This window comes from Neophocaena asiaeorientalis, unplaced genomic scaffold (assembly GCF_003031525.2).
Source record: "Neophocaena asiaeorientalis asiaeorientalis breed wild unplaced genomic scaffold, Neophocaena_asiaeorientalis_V1.1 scaffold504, whole genome shotgun sequence".
Classification (NCBI taxonomy): domain Eukaryota; kingdom Metazoa; phylum Chordata; class Mammalia; order Artiodactyla; family Phocoenidae; genus Neophocaena; species Neophocaena asiaeorientalis.
This window is the reverse complement of record NW_020174438.1, coordinates 2,504,135-2,517,794: the sequence shown is the minus strand read 5'-3', so window position 1 is coordinate 2,517,794 and position 13,660 is coordinate 2,504,135. Positions and strand designations below refer to the sequence as shown.

At 45.0% G+C, this 13,660-nt stretch overlaps 1 protein-coding gene across 1 annotated transcript in view; it reads left to right on the top strand.

The window, feature by feature from the left end:
• PARVA (parvin alpha) overlaps positions 1 to 13,660 on the top strand; it is a 176,280-nt gene that overhangs the window by 88,506 nt on the left and 74,114 nt on the right. The window contains exons 3-4 of the mRNA XM_024757131.1: positions 11,157 to 11,246; positions 11,327 to 11,397. Of these exons, the coding sequence (XP_024612899.1) occupies positions 11,157 to 11,246; positions 11,327 to 11,397 (161 nt within the window). The remainder of the gene's footprint in view (positions 1 to 11,156; positions 11,247 to 11,326; positions 11,398 to 13,660) is intronic.

Sequence of the window (13,660 nt, the reverse complement as noted above, 5' to 3'; positions counted from 1 at the left end):
ATGTGTGTGTGTGTGTGTGTGTGTGTGTGTGTGTGTGTGTGTGTGTGTGTAAAACATAGAAAAGCTTAAGAAAATATAACATTATCTCTAAGCAGTAGGATTATTTTCTCAGTTTTTTAATATTTTCAAAGTTCTCTTAAATGAGCATGTTTTTCTTTTCTAGCCAGAAATAAGTCAACCTGTTATTTAAAACAAAAACACTCCTCAAATGTCACTTCCTTTTTAATCTGTCCTCATAAAAACTGAGCCTCCATAGAGTGACCAGACAACCTGTAGGGCTCAGCATACACAAGATTATTCCCCATGGAACTTTCTCCTGGTTTTACATGGGAATGTAGAAGTGACCATGTTTTAGACGTTTTCGTATTAAAAAAAAAAATTGTTACATAAAACTGGGACAACATACAGTGTAGTGTTAAGGATATGAACTCTGGAGCCAGCTGGCCTAGTATCAAATCTGGTTTCCACTTTCTAGCTGTGTGGCCTTGCTCAAGTTACATAACCTCTCTGGGCCCCTCATCTATAAAATGGGGATAATCATAGTACCTACTCACTGGATTGTTGGGAAGATTAAATGAGTTGATATATGTTTTTTTTTAAAAAAGGTGCCACATCTACATGCGTGGTACAAAGGAAGTGCAGCACAAGTATGTGTTCTCTCACAGGCATCAGCATCATCATCGTCCATTCAAGAGAGAGTTTCCCCCAACAGTGCTCCTTCAGGATAAACCACTGACTGGCCTTCAGACAAATCCAGAATTAGCCCACCAGTGAACTGATCCAAACCAAACACAGCAATGCCATGGTCACTCACTGGCCACACCCCTACCCAGAGCCCTTGTTTCAACGGAGGCCACCACTTGGGAATTCCAGTGGACTGGTACTTGATGTGGCACTTATTAAGCAGCATTGGGCCACTGCAAAAATAAAGGACTGGCTTCTTCAGGATTAATAAATAAGAAGGAGATAGATATGAAGGTCAAAGAGCCACAGAGAAAGAAATGAAGAAACTTGACTCCAGTGATACACAGAGATAAAAGCAAGTGAGGTGCAGAGGCTGCCCTGGGTGCCTGGAGCCCTACTGGCCTTCCCATGGCTTCTGCATATCCCATGTGTTCCTCTGTTGCTCCCTCCACCTTAGAAAGATGCTCTGCTCTCAGGACTTGGTTCAGGACTGCATGGAGGACCTTATCATATTGCATTGCAGTTTGTGTGTACATCTTCCCCCTCCTCCCCCAACTAAAGCATCCTCTGGGCACTTATTGAGTGTGTAGCAGGTGCCTGGCACTGTACTGGTCTCTCGTGGCCACCACAGGTAGCTGCTCTTCAGGGATCTACCGACCCCAGAAGGGAAGTACTTGTTTGTCAGTGTATTCACAACTCCTGGCCCAGCCCCTGGCACCAGAGATGCCCACACATGCTTATGAATGGAAGAGATAAGCAGTGCCAGTTCCACCCTCGCTGTCCTGGGTCGCTCATTGTACCCACACTTCACATGTAATTAGCCAACATACCAGGTCAATGTCTATAGTCTCCCCAAGGTTGTTACCAGTGGTTAGGGTATATGGATGCACACAGATGCACACGCATGCACAACAGCTTGGTGTCTTCCATTATAAACTCCCAGGATGGCATAGCCACACCACTTTCTGCTTAAGTAAGACCTTTAAAATCAAGAAAACGGTTCTGGTTCTAGATCTAAAGAGATACTGGACATGGCTTGGCAAAAGAGAAAGAATGGTGATGTATTTGATGCTGGGCCCTCTGTGCCTGTGCACTGTTTTAAATTCCCATGACTTACTTGAGACCTCACCAGTATTTCAATTCAGACAGTTTCAACTCCCCAAAGCTAGCCAATAGTTCATCCATCTCCCTCCGTGCTTACTTGTAATTGGAGGACAACTGAATCATGTGGTTGGCTGAACAATGAATTAATGTCCAGGGGCCATTTGCCTGGCAGCCTTCCAACTCTGCAGAGATTATAAAACTGACCAAAACCAAGACGCTGGTGGAAACTTTAAGACTCAGGACTGTAGATCCCCCTGTCAGCTCCCATCACAACAGCAGCCTCTAAGTTCCCTTTTCTGGCTGTACTCCAAGGCCTGGATGTCAGACTCTGGTGCCTAAGAGCTGTGTCAAGTAGAGGGGAGCGTGGGGAGACCCTGACCGTCTGCTGAGGCCACTACGAGCTGGCTCCCATGTTTACCTGATGCTTTATGTTAAGGCTGCTGAAATAAGTATCCTTTTAGTTAAAAGTAGTAAAACTCCTCTGGTTTAAGGGCTGGGATGGTGGGGGTTGGGATTTTGCATTTCCTTTTGACAATCTCACCTAGAAGAAAAGTGAACCCACATGTGGTAGGCAGGGGTGAGTAGTGAGAACAGAACCCCTTAACCAAGGGTCCCTTAACCAAGAAACCTATTATAGGCAGGATAGTGGCCTCCCAAAGAAATCCATATCCCAATCCCTGGAATCTGTGAATATGTTAGCTTACATGGCAAAGGGAAATTAAGGTTGCAGGTAGAATTATGGCTGCTCATCATAGAATTATGGCTGCTCATCAGCTGACTCTAAAATAGGGAGGTTGTCCTGGATTATCCAAGTGGCCCAGTGTAGTCATAGGCAACTTAAAAGTAGAAGAGAAAGGCAGAAGAAGAGGTAAGAGTAGTGCAATGTGAAAAGGATTTTCACCCCCCATTGCTGGCTTTGAAGATGGAGGAAGGGGGCCACAAGCCAAGGAATGCAGGTGGCCTCCAAAAGCCAGAAAAGGCAAGAAAATGGATTCTCCCCCAGAGCCTCCAGAAAAGAACATGCCCTGCGAATGCCTTGATTTTAGCCCAGTGAGACCCATGTTGGACTTCTAACCTACCGAACCATCAGGATAATAAATCTGTGTTGTTTTCAGCCACCAAGTGTGTGGTGATTTGCTACTACAGCAATAGAAAACTAATACCAAAGCCCATGATGTAAAGGCCCCATCAGGGACAATGGATAGATAGAGTTTCCAGAGCAGTTCCGGAGAAAGCATTAAAGACACCTTCAGTGACGGTTATGCTAGCGGTACAGACCTCTTCTTGGGAAAGCAGAAATGACCTTGCCCAGCATCCTTAAGTTATGAAGAAGCTCTGTCTTCTCATCTCAGCCCTGGAAACAAAGCAAAAAACCAGGCACTTTCTTCCTGGAAACAAGTTCTCACTTGGGAATGAGTACAGCTTGCACTGTAGGGCTTCGAAATGGTCTTTGTGCTTTGCCTACCATGCAAATGCTTCTGTAGGGCTCAGCTAATGTTGGATAGATTACCACTCTCTCCTTGGTGATGGGAAGAAACATATGTCTCTTAAAATCATGGATTTCTCCCCAGTGAACACTCTATATGGTTGGAAAAATAGCAAATTTGGGTTGATTTTTTTAATAGACTGTTTTTATAATACTTTTGGATTTACAGGAAAAATGCAAAGGTAGTACAGAGAGTTCCCATATGCCTATGCCCAGTTTCCCCTCTTATTAACATCTTACATTAGTATGGTACATTTATTATAATTCATGAACCTATATTGATATATTATTATTAACTGAAGTCCATAGTTTATTCAGATTTCTTCAGTTTTTACCTAATGTCCTTTTTCTGTTCCAGGATCCCATGCAGGATACCGTTATCACCCTTAGCCATCACATCTTCTTAGGCTCCTCTTGGCTGTTACATTTTCTCAGACTTTCCTTGTTTTTAATGACCTTTTCACAAAATTTAACTCAAAATGATCACAGACCTAAGTATAGAACATAATGTATAAAATTTACAGAAGAAAACATAGCAAATCTATGTGATTTAGGGGTTTGGCAATGAGTTTTTACATATGACACCAAAAGGACAATCCATGAAAGAAAAGTTGATGTTGGACCTCATTAAAATGTCTACTCTGTGAAAGATATTGTTAAGAAAATGAAAAGTGTATGGTCTGTATCTAGATTAACTTTTGCAAATGGACGTCCAGTTCTAGCACCATTTGTTAGTACAACTATCCTTTCTGCATGGAATTGCCTTTGCTCCTTTGTCAAAGATCAGTTGACTGTATTTGTGTGGGTGTGTTTCTGGGTTCTTTATTCTGTTCCATTGATCTATGTGTCTACTCTTTTGCCAGTATCATGCTGTCTTGATTACTGTAGCATCATGGTAAGTCTTGAAGTCTGGTGGTGTCAGTCCTCCAACTTTGTTCTTCTTTAATATTGTGTTGTCCACTCTGGGTCTTTGCCTTTCTGTGTAAACTTTAGAATCGGTTTGTCGATATCCACAAAATAGCTTGCTGTGACTCTGACTAGGATTACCTTGAATCTATAGGTGAACTTGGAAAGAATTGACATCTTAATACTATGTCTTATAATCCATGAACACTGACTATGTCTCCATTTATCTAGATCTTCTTTGATTTCTTTCATCAGAGTTTTGTAATTTTCTGTATATCAACCCTGTGTACATTGTTAGATTTATATCTTAGTGTTGCTTTTTTGGGTGCTACTATAAATGATATTGTGTTTTTAATTTCTAATTTTAATCAGTTATTGCCACTGTATAGGAAAATAATTGACTTGTGTATATTAACCTTCTGCCACCTTGTCATAATTACTAATTGGTTCTAAGAGTATGGATTTTTTCTGTTTCATTTTGTTTTGGTCAATTCTTTGGGATTTTCTACATAGTTAATCATGTTATCTACAAACAAAGATGGTTTTATTTCTTCCTTCCCAATTTGTATACCTTTTATTTTCCATCTCCTGTATTATTACAGTAGCTAGAATTTTTAGTATGATTTTTTTGTTTTGTTTTTGTTTCTGTTTTTGTTTTTTTGCGGTACACGGGCCTCTCACTGTTGTGGCCTCTCCCGTTGAGGAGCACAGGCTCCGGACGCGCAGGCTCAGCGGCCATGGCTCACGGGCCCAGCCGCTCTGTGGCATGTGGGATCTTCCCAGACTGGGGCACGAACCCGTGTCCCCTACGTCGGCAGGCGGACCCTCAACCACTGTCACCAGGGAAGCCCTTTAGTATGATTTTGAGTAGGTGTGGTGAGAGGAGACATCTTTACCTTGTTCCCAGTCTTAGGGTATAAGTATTCCAGTTTCTCACCATTAAGTATGTTAGCTATAGTTTTTTGGTAGATGTTCTTTCAGGTTGATTTTTCATATAGAGAAAAATTGTTGGGATTTGCCGAACGGACAGTGTAGTTGTCTCTAGCTGCAAGGACTTCTGGGGGGTGGCCTTTGAGCCATTTAGAAATTAAGGGAGCTTGAGTATCTTTTACGAGGGCCAGAAATGAATCACTGGAGTCCTGATAAGGACCTAGAGCAGCCTACGTATCTCACTGGGGCCCTCTTGCACTGAAAGAGAAAACACCTTGCTTATCTTCTTGCCCTCCCTCAGTATGTTGATTGGAGTTTTCATCTATAGACACGGGGAGCATGGTCCAGGGCATGCTGGGGAACAGATGAATTCACAGCCCTTGACACTCTGGACCTCACCTAATTATTTGCCCCTTGTTCTTCCCCGCATTTCCCCTGTGTGCACCCTGCATTCCTGGTGCTCAGACATAATCACGACTCTCTCAACACCTGCCCTGTTGGTCCACACTTCGCTGTTTATGCACAAGATGTGCTTTTTGTGGGGCACCTGTGTCGGATGAAAATTTAAGTTTTTCAAAGTCCAGCTCACCTGTCCCCCTTTCTGGGAATCCTTCCCAGTCTTCCACATCCAAAGTTATCCTTGTTCCCCCCCGAGCTCCCACAGCCCTCTAGTTACATGTCTCTCACCCCTGAGTGCAACAGACTGCCCATTGTGTTTTTCTGAGCCTACCTCTCCCACCACCTGTGAACAGATTGAGGCAAACTCATGTCAGATCCCCAAACCCTTATCCCCAGTGCTGACACAAGGTCTGCTTCAGAGGAGGTGCCTGGTAACGTCTATTGGTTGAAGGAATGAAATTACTGGCCTTCCATAAATAGACCCTTTTGTACTCTTAGAAACCTCTCTCCATTCTTCTCACCATACTTGTTTTCTGCCTGGTGTTCACTGAGCACCTGTATATATATTCTGGAGTGTAAGAGATGCCTGCAGCTAGTCTGTTTCTCATGGGAAAAAAGGAAAGGGAAATTACTATTCATCGCATCCATCAACTTTATAATCCTGGTGTTCCATGTACTAGTTAGGTACCTAGAGGCACAGGAGGCAGAGTGTATACTGGAAAAAAATGAGGGTTCTTTCAGCAGAGAAAAAACAAAATCAATATTGGAGAAGAAATCAATAGTGTCAGCTATACCCTTGGGTTTTTTTTTGTTTGTTTGTTTGTTTTCGTTTTGGTTTTTTTTTTTTTTTTTTGATGTGGACCATTTTTAAGGTCTTTATTGAATTTGTTACAATATTGTTTCTGTTTTTTTGTTTTGTTTTTTTTATGTTTCGGTTCTTTGGCCGCAAGGCCTGTGGGATCTTAGCTCCCCGACCAGGGATCAAACCCACACCCCATGCATTGGAAGGCGAAGTCTTAACCACTGGACTGCCAGGGAAGTCCCTATACTCTTGTTTTATACAGAATTGTTTTATACCGAACTTCAGAGAGGTTAAGTCACTAACATAAGGTCCCATGGCTGATAAAAATAGAAGTAGGATTCAAATCTCGCTCTTTCAGACTCCAAAGCCCATCCGTGTACTTTTTCTGCTGCACAGCTGGGTGCAGAGTCAGACTGTGTTTCCCAGAAAAGCCATGCCCCCTCTCTCATGGTGAGCACTTCAGGAGTTGAGGCAATCGCCCTGCTCTCCCAAGCCCGACCTTCAGCTGGGCATTTAATCTGTTTATTAAGTTATGACTAATGGCGCCACGAGACACCGAGGGCTGCACATTCAGACCTAGTTTTAGATTGTTAGAGGAGGTTCGAGGGATAAACATCATATTCATATTCTATGCCGAGGAAATTCAATTGCAGCCCTTTCTCTTTCAGAGCACAAGGATGGCGAGGGGCTTCTGCTGGGTCCTGCTTTGGTTTAATAGAAATGAAACCTCCAAAGCACGCGGGCTGTTTTGGGAATGTGGCCACTAATGCAGCCCCATGGGGCGGGGGCCAGGCCTGAACCGGGCAGTTTGCATATTCACTTTTACAAACAGTTGGCTCCGAGTCAGCAGTTAATGGGATGGGAATGATGTTCCTGTACCAAATCATTTCCTGAAAAAAAAAAAAAAAAATTTCCAATTGCAAACATATCTCAGCCTTTCTTCTCGGGTTTGTTTTGTCTCTGTGAGTGAATTAAAGAGGCAGGGCAGAGGGGAGTGTTTCTGACTGGGAATTTTTCATCTGAAAACATTTTTAACAATGATCTACACAGAAAAAGAGATCCCGTGCAGACCCACCTTTATATTTGGCTGCAAATGTTGCATTTCTAGTCACATGTTAGAGGTGTAAATATCTCTATATTCACAAATTGGCTCTGGCTGTACAACAGTCTTGGGACAGAGGCAGCTTTTGTCTCTTTACAAAATGTATGCTGGAGGGCTTCCCCGGTGGCGCAGTGGTTGAGAGTCCGCCTGCCGATACAGGGGACGCGGGTTCGTGCCCCGGTCCGGGAGGATCCCACATGCCGCGGAGCGGCTGGGCCCGTGAGCCATGGCCGCTGAGCCTGCGCGTCTGGAGCCTGTGCTCCGCGGCGGGAGAGGCCACGACAGTGAGAGGCCCGCGTACTGCCAAAAAAAAAAATGTATGCTGGAAATGCTGCCCTAGAAATGTGCCCACACACGCACACACAGGGTCAGGCCCAAATATAATTTTTTCCCCGAAGGACAGGCTGAGATCCTTCTTTACATCCTATACACTGCTTTGCTAAATTGTGCTTCAGCTTACAACCTGTGCAGTGGAAGGGTGGTCTTAACAGTTTTTTTCATTTATTCAACAAATGGTTCTTGAGTGCTTACCATTTTAAGTAATAATAGCAAATAATTACATAGCTCTTACCAGGTACCAGACACTCTTCTAAGTGCTTTACATATATTAACTCATTTAATCTTCTCAACAACCCTAGGAGGTAGGCAATATTATTGTCGTCCCCATTTGCAGATAAGGAAACTGAGGTATAAGAGGTTGATGAACTTGCCCACGGTCACATAGCTAGTAAGTGATAGAGCCTGGATTTGACTCTAGGCAGTCTGGCTCCTCTTCGGAGACTCATAACAAACAAAAGAGAAAAAGTGCCGGTCTTCCCACGGCTTACATTCTGTTAAGGGGGAATAGCTAACAAACGTAGAAATAATAGTTATTTCAGATCATGATAAGTGCTATGGAGAAAATACAATACAAGAGGGAGGCAGGGGGCTAATCAGAGGGTCCTGTAGGTCTTAGGAAGGAGTTGGGGTTTTATTCTGAGTATGATGGGAAGCCACAGGAAGGCTTAAAGCAGGAGAAAGCTGTTTATATATAGATCATTCTGATTGTGCTATAGGAAGTAGACGGGGGCAGGGACAGTGCATCAGAAAGCAGTGGGCTGGTTAGAAGGTGGTTCTGGTTATTTCGGTGAAAGATAATGGAGACCTGCACCAGGATGATGGTGGGGAGGCTGGTGAGAAGTGGTTGGAATAGGGTCTGGGGTCCTGTTTTGGAGATGGAGCCCACAAAACTTGCCGATGTATTGGCTGCAAACGGTGAGGAAAAGAAGTGAAGGGTGATTCCTCAGATTCTGGCTTGAACCCTTATGCAAATGGTAGTGCCATTTACCGAGGAGGATAAGAGTAGGGGATGAACAGGTCTTGATATAGTGTTGCTATGGTGGGGGTGAGGGTGCTGAAAATCACGAGTTCTGTTTTGGATGTGTAAATTTGAGATCTCCACCAATAGACATAAGAGGAGACATTGAGTCTAGAGCTCAGGGTCAGGCCTAGGCTAGAGATTCTGTTTCTTTTTGTTTGTTTGTTTCTGGGTCTTGTTTTAATAATGCCTTGACTTCTGTTTTCACAACCCAGTGATGCTGGGTAAAATAAAACCAATAGAGAATAAATTAGGTCAAAGCCTGGTTGTTTTTGTACATGAAAAATATCAGGAAGTTGCTTCATTTTTATCCTATCCCTGATTCTGTTGCCTTGAATTCAGTTTTAGATAATTACATCTTATTAATTTAAAAAATATATAATAAAGCATACCTCAGGCTGGAGATTTAAACACGGGCATCATCAGCATTTGGGTCTGTGGGATTACCTAGGACAGCGCCATCCAACTGAATCTCCCGTGAGGAGGTCTACATTCTCACGGTCCAGTGTGGTAACCACTTGCCCCACGTGGGCCATTGAGTGCTTGAAATGTGACAGGCGCAACTAAGAAACGGAATTTTTAATTCATTTAAACGTCAGTAGCCACATGTGGTTAATGGCTACTGTATTGGACAGCACAGACCTGGCCGGGGGTGGTGACGGGGGGCAGACACGGGAAGGAGTCATAGATGGCAGCGAGAGCTAGTCTCTTCAATGGCCAGTAAACCCAGTCTCACACCCACACTGAAACGTGACTTTATTTCCACTGCCCGTTGCTTGCGTCGCAGTGCTTGTTAAGTAGTGGGAATCTGGCTTCTTTGTAAGAAACAGCCTGGAAAAGAAAGCAAACTGCTAGTCCTAGGAGGAGCGCTAGGAGACATTATAGAGTCTAACAGGAAGCAGTTGTTCTTCTCTGGAAAGCAAATGCAATCCTATACCTGTAGAATCACTTAAGCATTGAAGGTGTCACTTACAATTTTCAGTTATGTTTTATGGGGGTGGGGGGAATTACATAGAGCGGTGGGTGTCTGTGGATTTGGAGATTCAGATGGTCACTGGCTGATATCCCATACGAATGTCGAGATCCCACAGCAACAGGAGTAAATACCAGCTTCATAATGTGAGTTGTGTCCTTTAGGGCAGAGTGGGTTTCACTCCCTTTCTTAGGCAATCTCGTTCCCTGTCCAGCTGCAACAATCAGTGAGTTTGCTAATATGAAAGAACTCTTTGTAAGCAACTGCCTTGTGCTTAAGAGTTCTTGCAAGTATATGCTGGCGATCCGTGAGGCCATAGTCAATAAACATAAATAAAATGGAAAGATGGGACATTGCTTTTACTAAAGGTTGATCGCAGCTGCCGTATCAGCTCTTTAAGAACCCTTTGGTGATCAGTGCTTTCAGAGAAAATGGTCATTCTGTGCTTAATTGGTGCCAAGTAATTACTCAAACTGGAATTGAGTAGAGGTGAGGGGATTTGAGCTGCTGCTTTTAGGAGAGGTAAAAATCCAAGGTAAGTGCTCAGCAAGGGTCCATCACACACTGGTTTTGTGGCAGGGATTTTTATTTCTTACTAAGGCTTCATGTGAGGGTTCAGTGCATGGAGGGAGCAGGCTGGAAGTCTTTAGTGGTCATGGACCTCTTGTTATTTTTCTTGAGAACAGTGGAATCATAGATTTCTAAGATTTGGGAAGTAAGAAAGAACTTACTGGTCATCCTGTCCAGGTCTTCATGTTCAGCTGAGGGAACGGGCCTGGAGAGGTGAGGTGCCTGGCCACAGGGCCCATGATTCCTTACAGCTGAAGGGACAGGTCCAGAGCCCAGGGAGAGGCCAGAATGAGGTACTCAAGCAGCAGCTGGGGCCAGGTGAAGGAGGGAGGTGGGACAATCAGAAAAATACTCAGGGAAGCTGAATCAGGAGAGAAGTCGGAGGAGGGCTGAACTGAGGATGGAAATGATCTACAACATAAATGTAGCCTCAACGTGGGGACCTCGTTCATCCGGTCAACAAAGAGTTGTCAGGTGCACCTGCACCAGATGGCAGGCCCTGGAAGGAGGGACAGGCAGGAGGCAATGGCAGAGACTTAAGAAAAACTGTAGTGCCCACCTCCCTTCTGTTGATCCCGAGATCATTTCCGAAAGGAGGCAGATTTCTGTGCCCTATTTCTCCAGGAAAGCGAGTGAGGTGACGGTCAGAAGAGGTGAGATGAAGGGGACGGTTTGGTCCTTTTAGCAAGGAGAGGCAGGAATCGGATGCAGGCTGAGTCACAGCTATAGACTAACCTTGGTGCTTTTATTTCTCGATCCACATCGATACGGAACATGACTGTTACGAGCCCCACCCCTTGTTGTCTGTGGGCTACAGTGTGACTCTGTGCTTCCTTCTTGCAGTGTCAGAGCTTCAGGAGGAGGGCATGAACGCCATCAACCTGCCCCTCAGCCCCATCCCCTTCGAGCTGGACCCTGAGGACACAATGCTGGGTAACGGGGTCTCTTGTTCTCTGGGTTAGCCTAATGCCTTCAGGTGGGACCACCCCGCTAACTGTCTTTTCTTTTGAAAGAGGAGAACGAAGTGCGAACAATGGTGGATCCCAACTCACGCAGCGACCCCAAACTTCAAGAACTGATAAAGGTAAGAGGAAGTTAGAAGGGGCTTCAGGTGCCTCCCAGACTCAACAGGTGTTTCTAGACCACCCACCCTGTGCAGGCACCACACGAGCCACTGCGGAGAGAATAGAAAGGCATGGCAGTCCCTGCCCACAGGCAACTCGCGGTCCAGTAGGTGGACACCTGCAAGTTAACAGAAGTGGAACATGACAAGTGCCCAACGAATGGTGTTGACCATAAGCACTGGAGAAGTTAGCTCAAATCAGTTCCCATTTGCCAGGATCCTAGAGCTCACACAGTCCTTTCACCACTCTTCTCAAGGTCCCTCAGAAGCACCCTGTGAAGTAAGATCTAGTATCATCCCCATTTTACATATGAAGAAACTGAGACTCAGAAAAGCCAGATGGTTTGTTTATGGTCGCAGCTGAGTGGAGGAGATGAGGTTCAAACAGAAATGAGAGAGATGAAATGAAATACTGCGCATAATGTACTTGGCGCAGTGGCTGACAAATGGTCACCCTCAAAAAATGTTCATTTCATCCCCCTTCTGATTCCTTGTCCTGTGTCTTTCTTCTTCAGCTTCTTCAAGCTGCACTTAGAACAAAACGGCACTGGGTGCCAGAGTGATTCATTTAAAATGCGAATCTGAATATATCATTTTCCTGTTCAAAACCTGTATGTAGTTTCCTAAGAAGTGCACGTTGAAGCCCACAGTCCTGGGGGTGGTGTTTGAAGCCTCCATGTCTAGCTGCCTCTTTAACCTCAGATAATCCCTGCCTGACAACACAAGGACACCGGATCTGTTCGGCTTGACTCCCCGTACACACCTGCTCACCGTGCTTGCTTCGGCACTGCCACCACCAGGCCTTTGGTCGTGCAGCCCCTGCACCCAGGGGCTCTACCTGCTCTTCACCTGAAGCCAAAGTTGGGTCACGTCCTCCAGGAAGCTTTCTCTAAACCCCAGGGCTGTCACTCAGCCCCTCTGTGTGCTGCTGTGGTTCACGCCTTTAGTTCTGTCACTGTAGTCACCACATGGCGTTACAACTACTCATGTACTTCTCTGTCTCCTTCACTAAATGGTGAGCGGCTTGGGGTTAAAGATTTTCTTTCATCATTATACTCCCAGGATCCAGCACAGAGTATGACATACAGCGGGTATTAATAAATGCTGGGTGGGTAGATGTTGGATGGATGGATGCATGCATGGATGGATGGATGGTTGAGGGAGAGAGGGAGGGAGTGGGAAGGAAGGTAGGGGAAGGGGAAGAGAGGGCAGGGAAGGAGGGAGGAAGGGAAAAAGGAAGCTCCTGCCTTAGGACAGTAGAACAATGTGCTTTGAAGGCACAGGGCTACAGCCAGGGATGGAAACCTAGCCCAGCTCCCACCTGTGTTGTAAAGGCAACTACTTCTGCCAAGTCAAAGAAGTCAAACACAAAAGATCATGTTCCTTATAGGTGAAATGGTCGAAAAGGCAAAACTGTAGTGGTTGCCTGAGGCCTGTGATCAGGGGAGGGGACGGAGCACAAAGAAACCTTCTTAGGGCTAGGGAACTGTTCTGTGTCTTGATTGTGGTGGTGGTTACACAACCGTGTACAGTGACCAAAACTCATCAAACTGTGTACTTAAAATTAATTTTATTTTATATAAATAATATCTTCATAAGCAAAACAAGAGGTTAAAATTAAAAAGACAATGGCCTTGTGCAAACTTCAGTTTCCTTACCTGATGCTACCTGCCCCTTGGGTGTTGTGTGGATTAATTGGGTGAGACATCACCTGGAATGCCTCTGCTGGATGCCTGGTGCACGGAGGACTCTCAGGGAATGATGGGAGCTAAGTTACAGACAAGGCAGGAGACTGCACAGCCCCACTGAGAGGGAGCCTGGTGCAGGGAGGAGAACATGTGCTTTGGAGTGAGGTGGACAAGAGTCCGATTCCTGTCTCCGCTCATGGTTAGCTCTCTCCTTGGGCAGATATGTTTAATTCTGTGTTCGATTTCCCCTCCTGAACACAGTAACCACCTGACCAGATGTCACAACGGGAGAGTGCTTTATTTATGAATAAAATCTGCCCTTACTGACCATTCGGTCCTTGCCGCATGTAATTTTTTTTTTTTTGGCTACTCTGCACGGCATGCGGGATCTTAGTTCCCCGGCCAGGGATCAAACCCATGCCCCCTGCAGTGGAAGCGCAGAGTCCTAACCACTGGACCACCAGGGAATTCCTGTAATTCTTTTCTACCACTTTGTGTGGGAGGTATCTTCAACCTCAGTTATAGAGGTGGGGAAT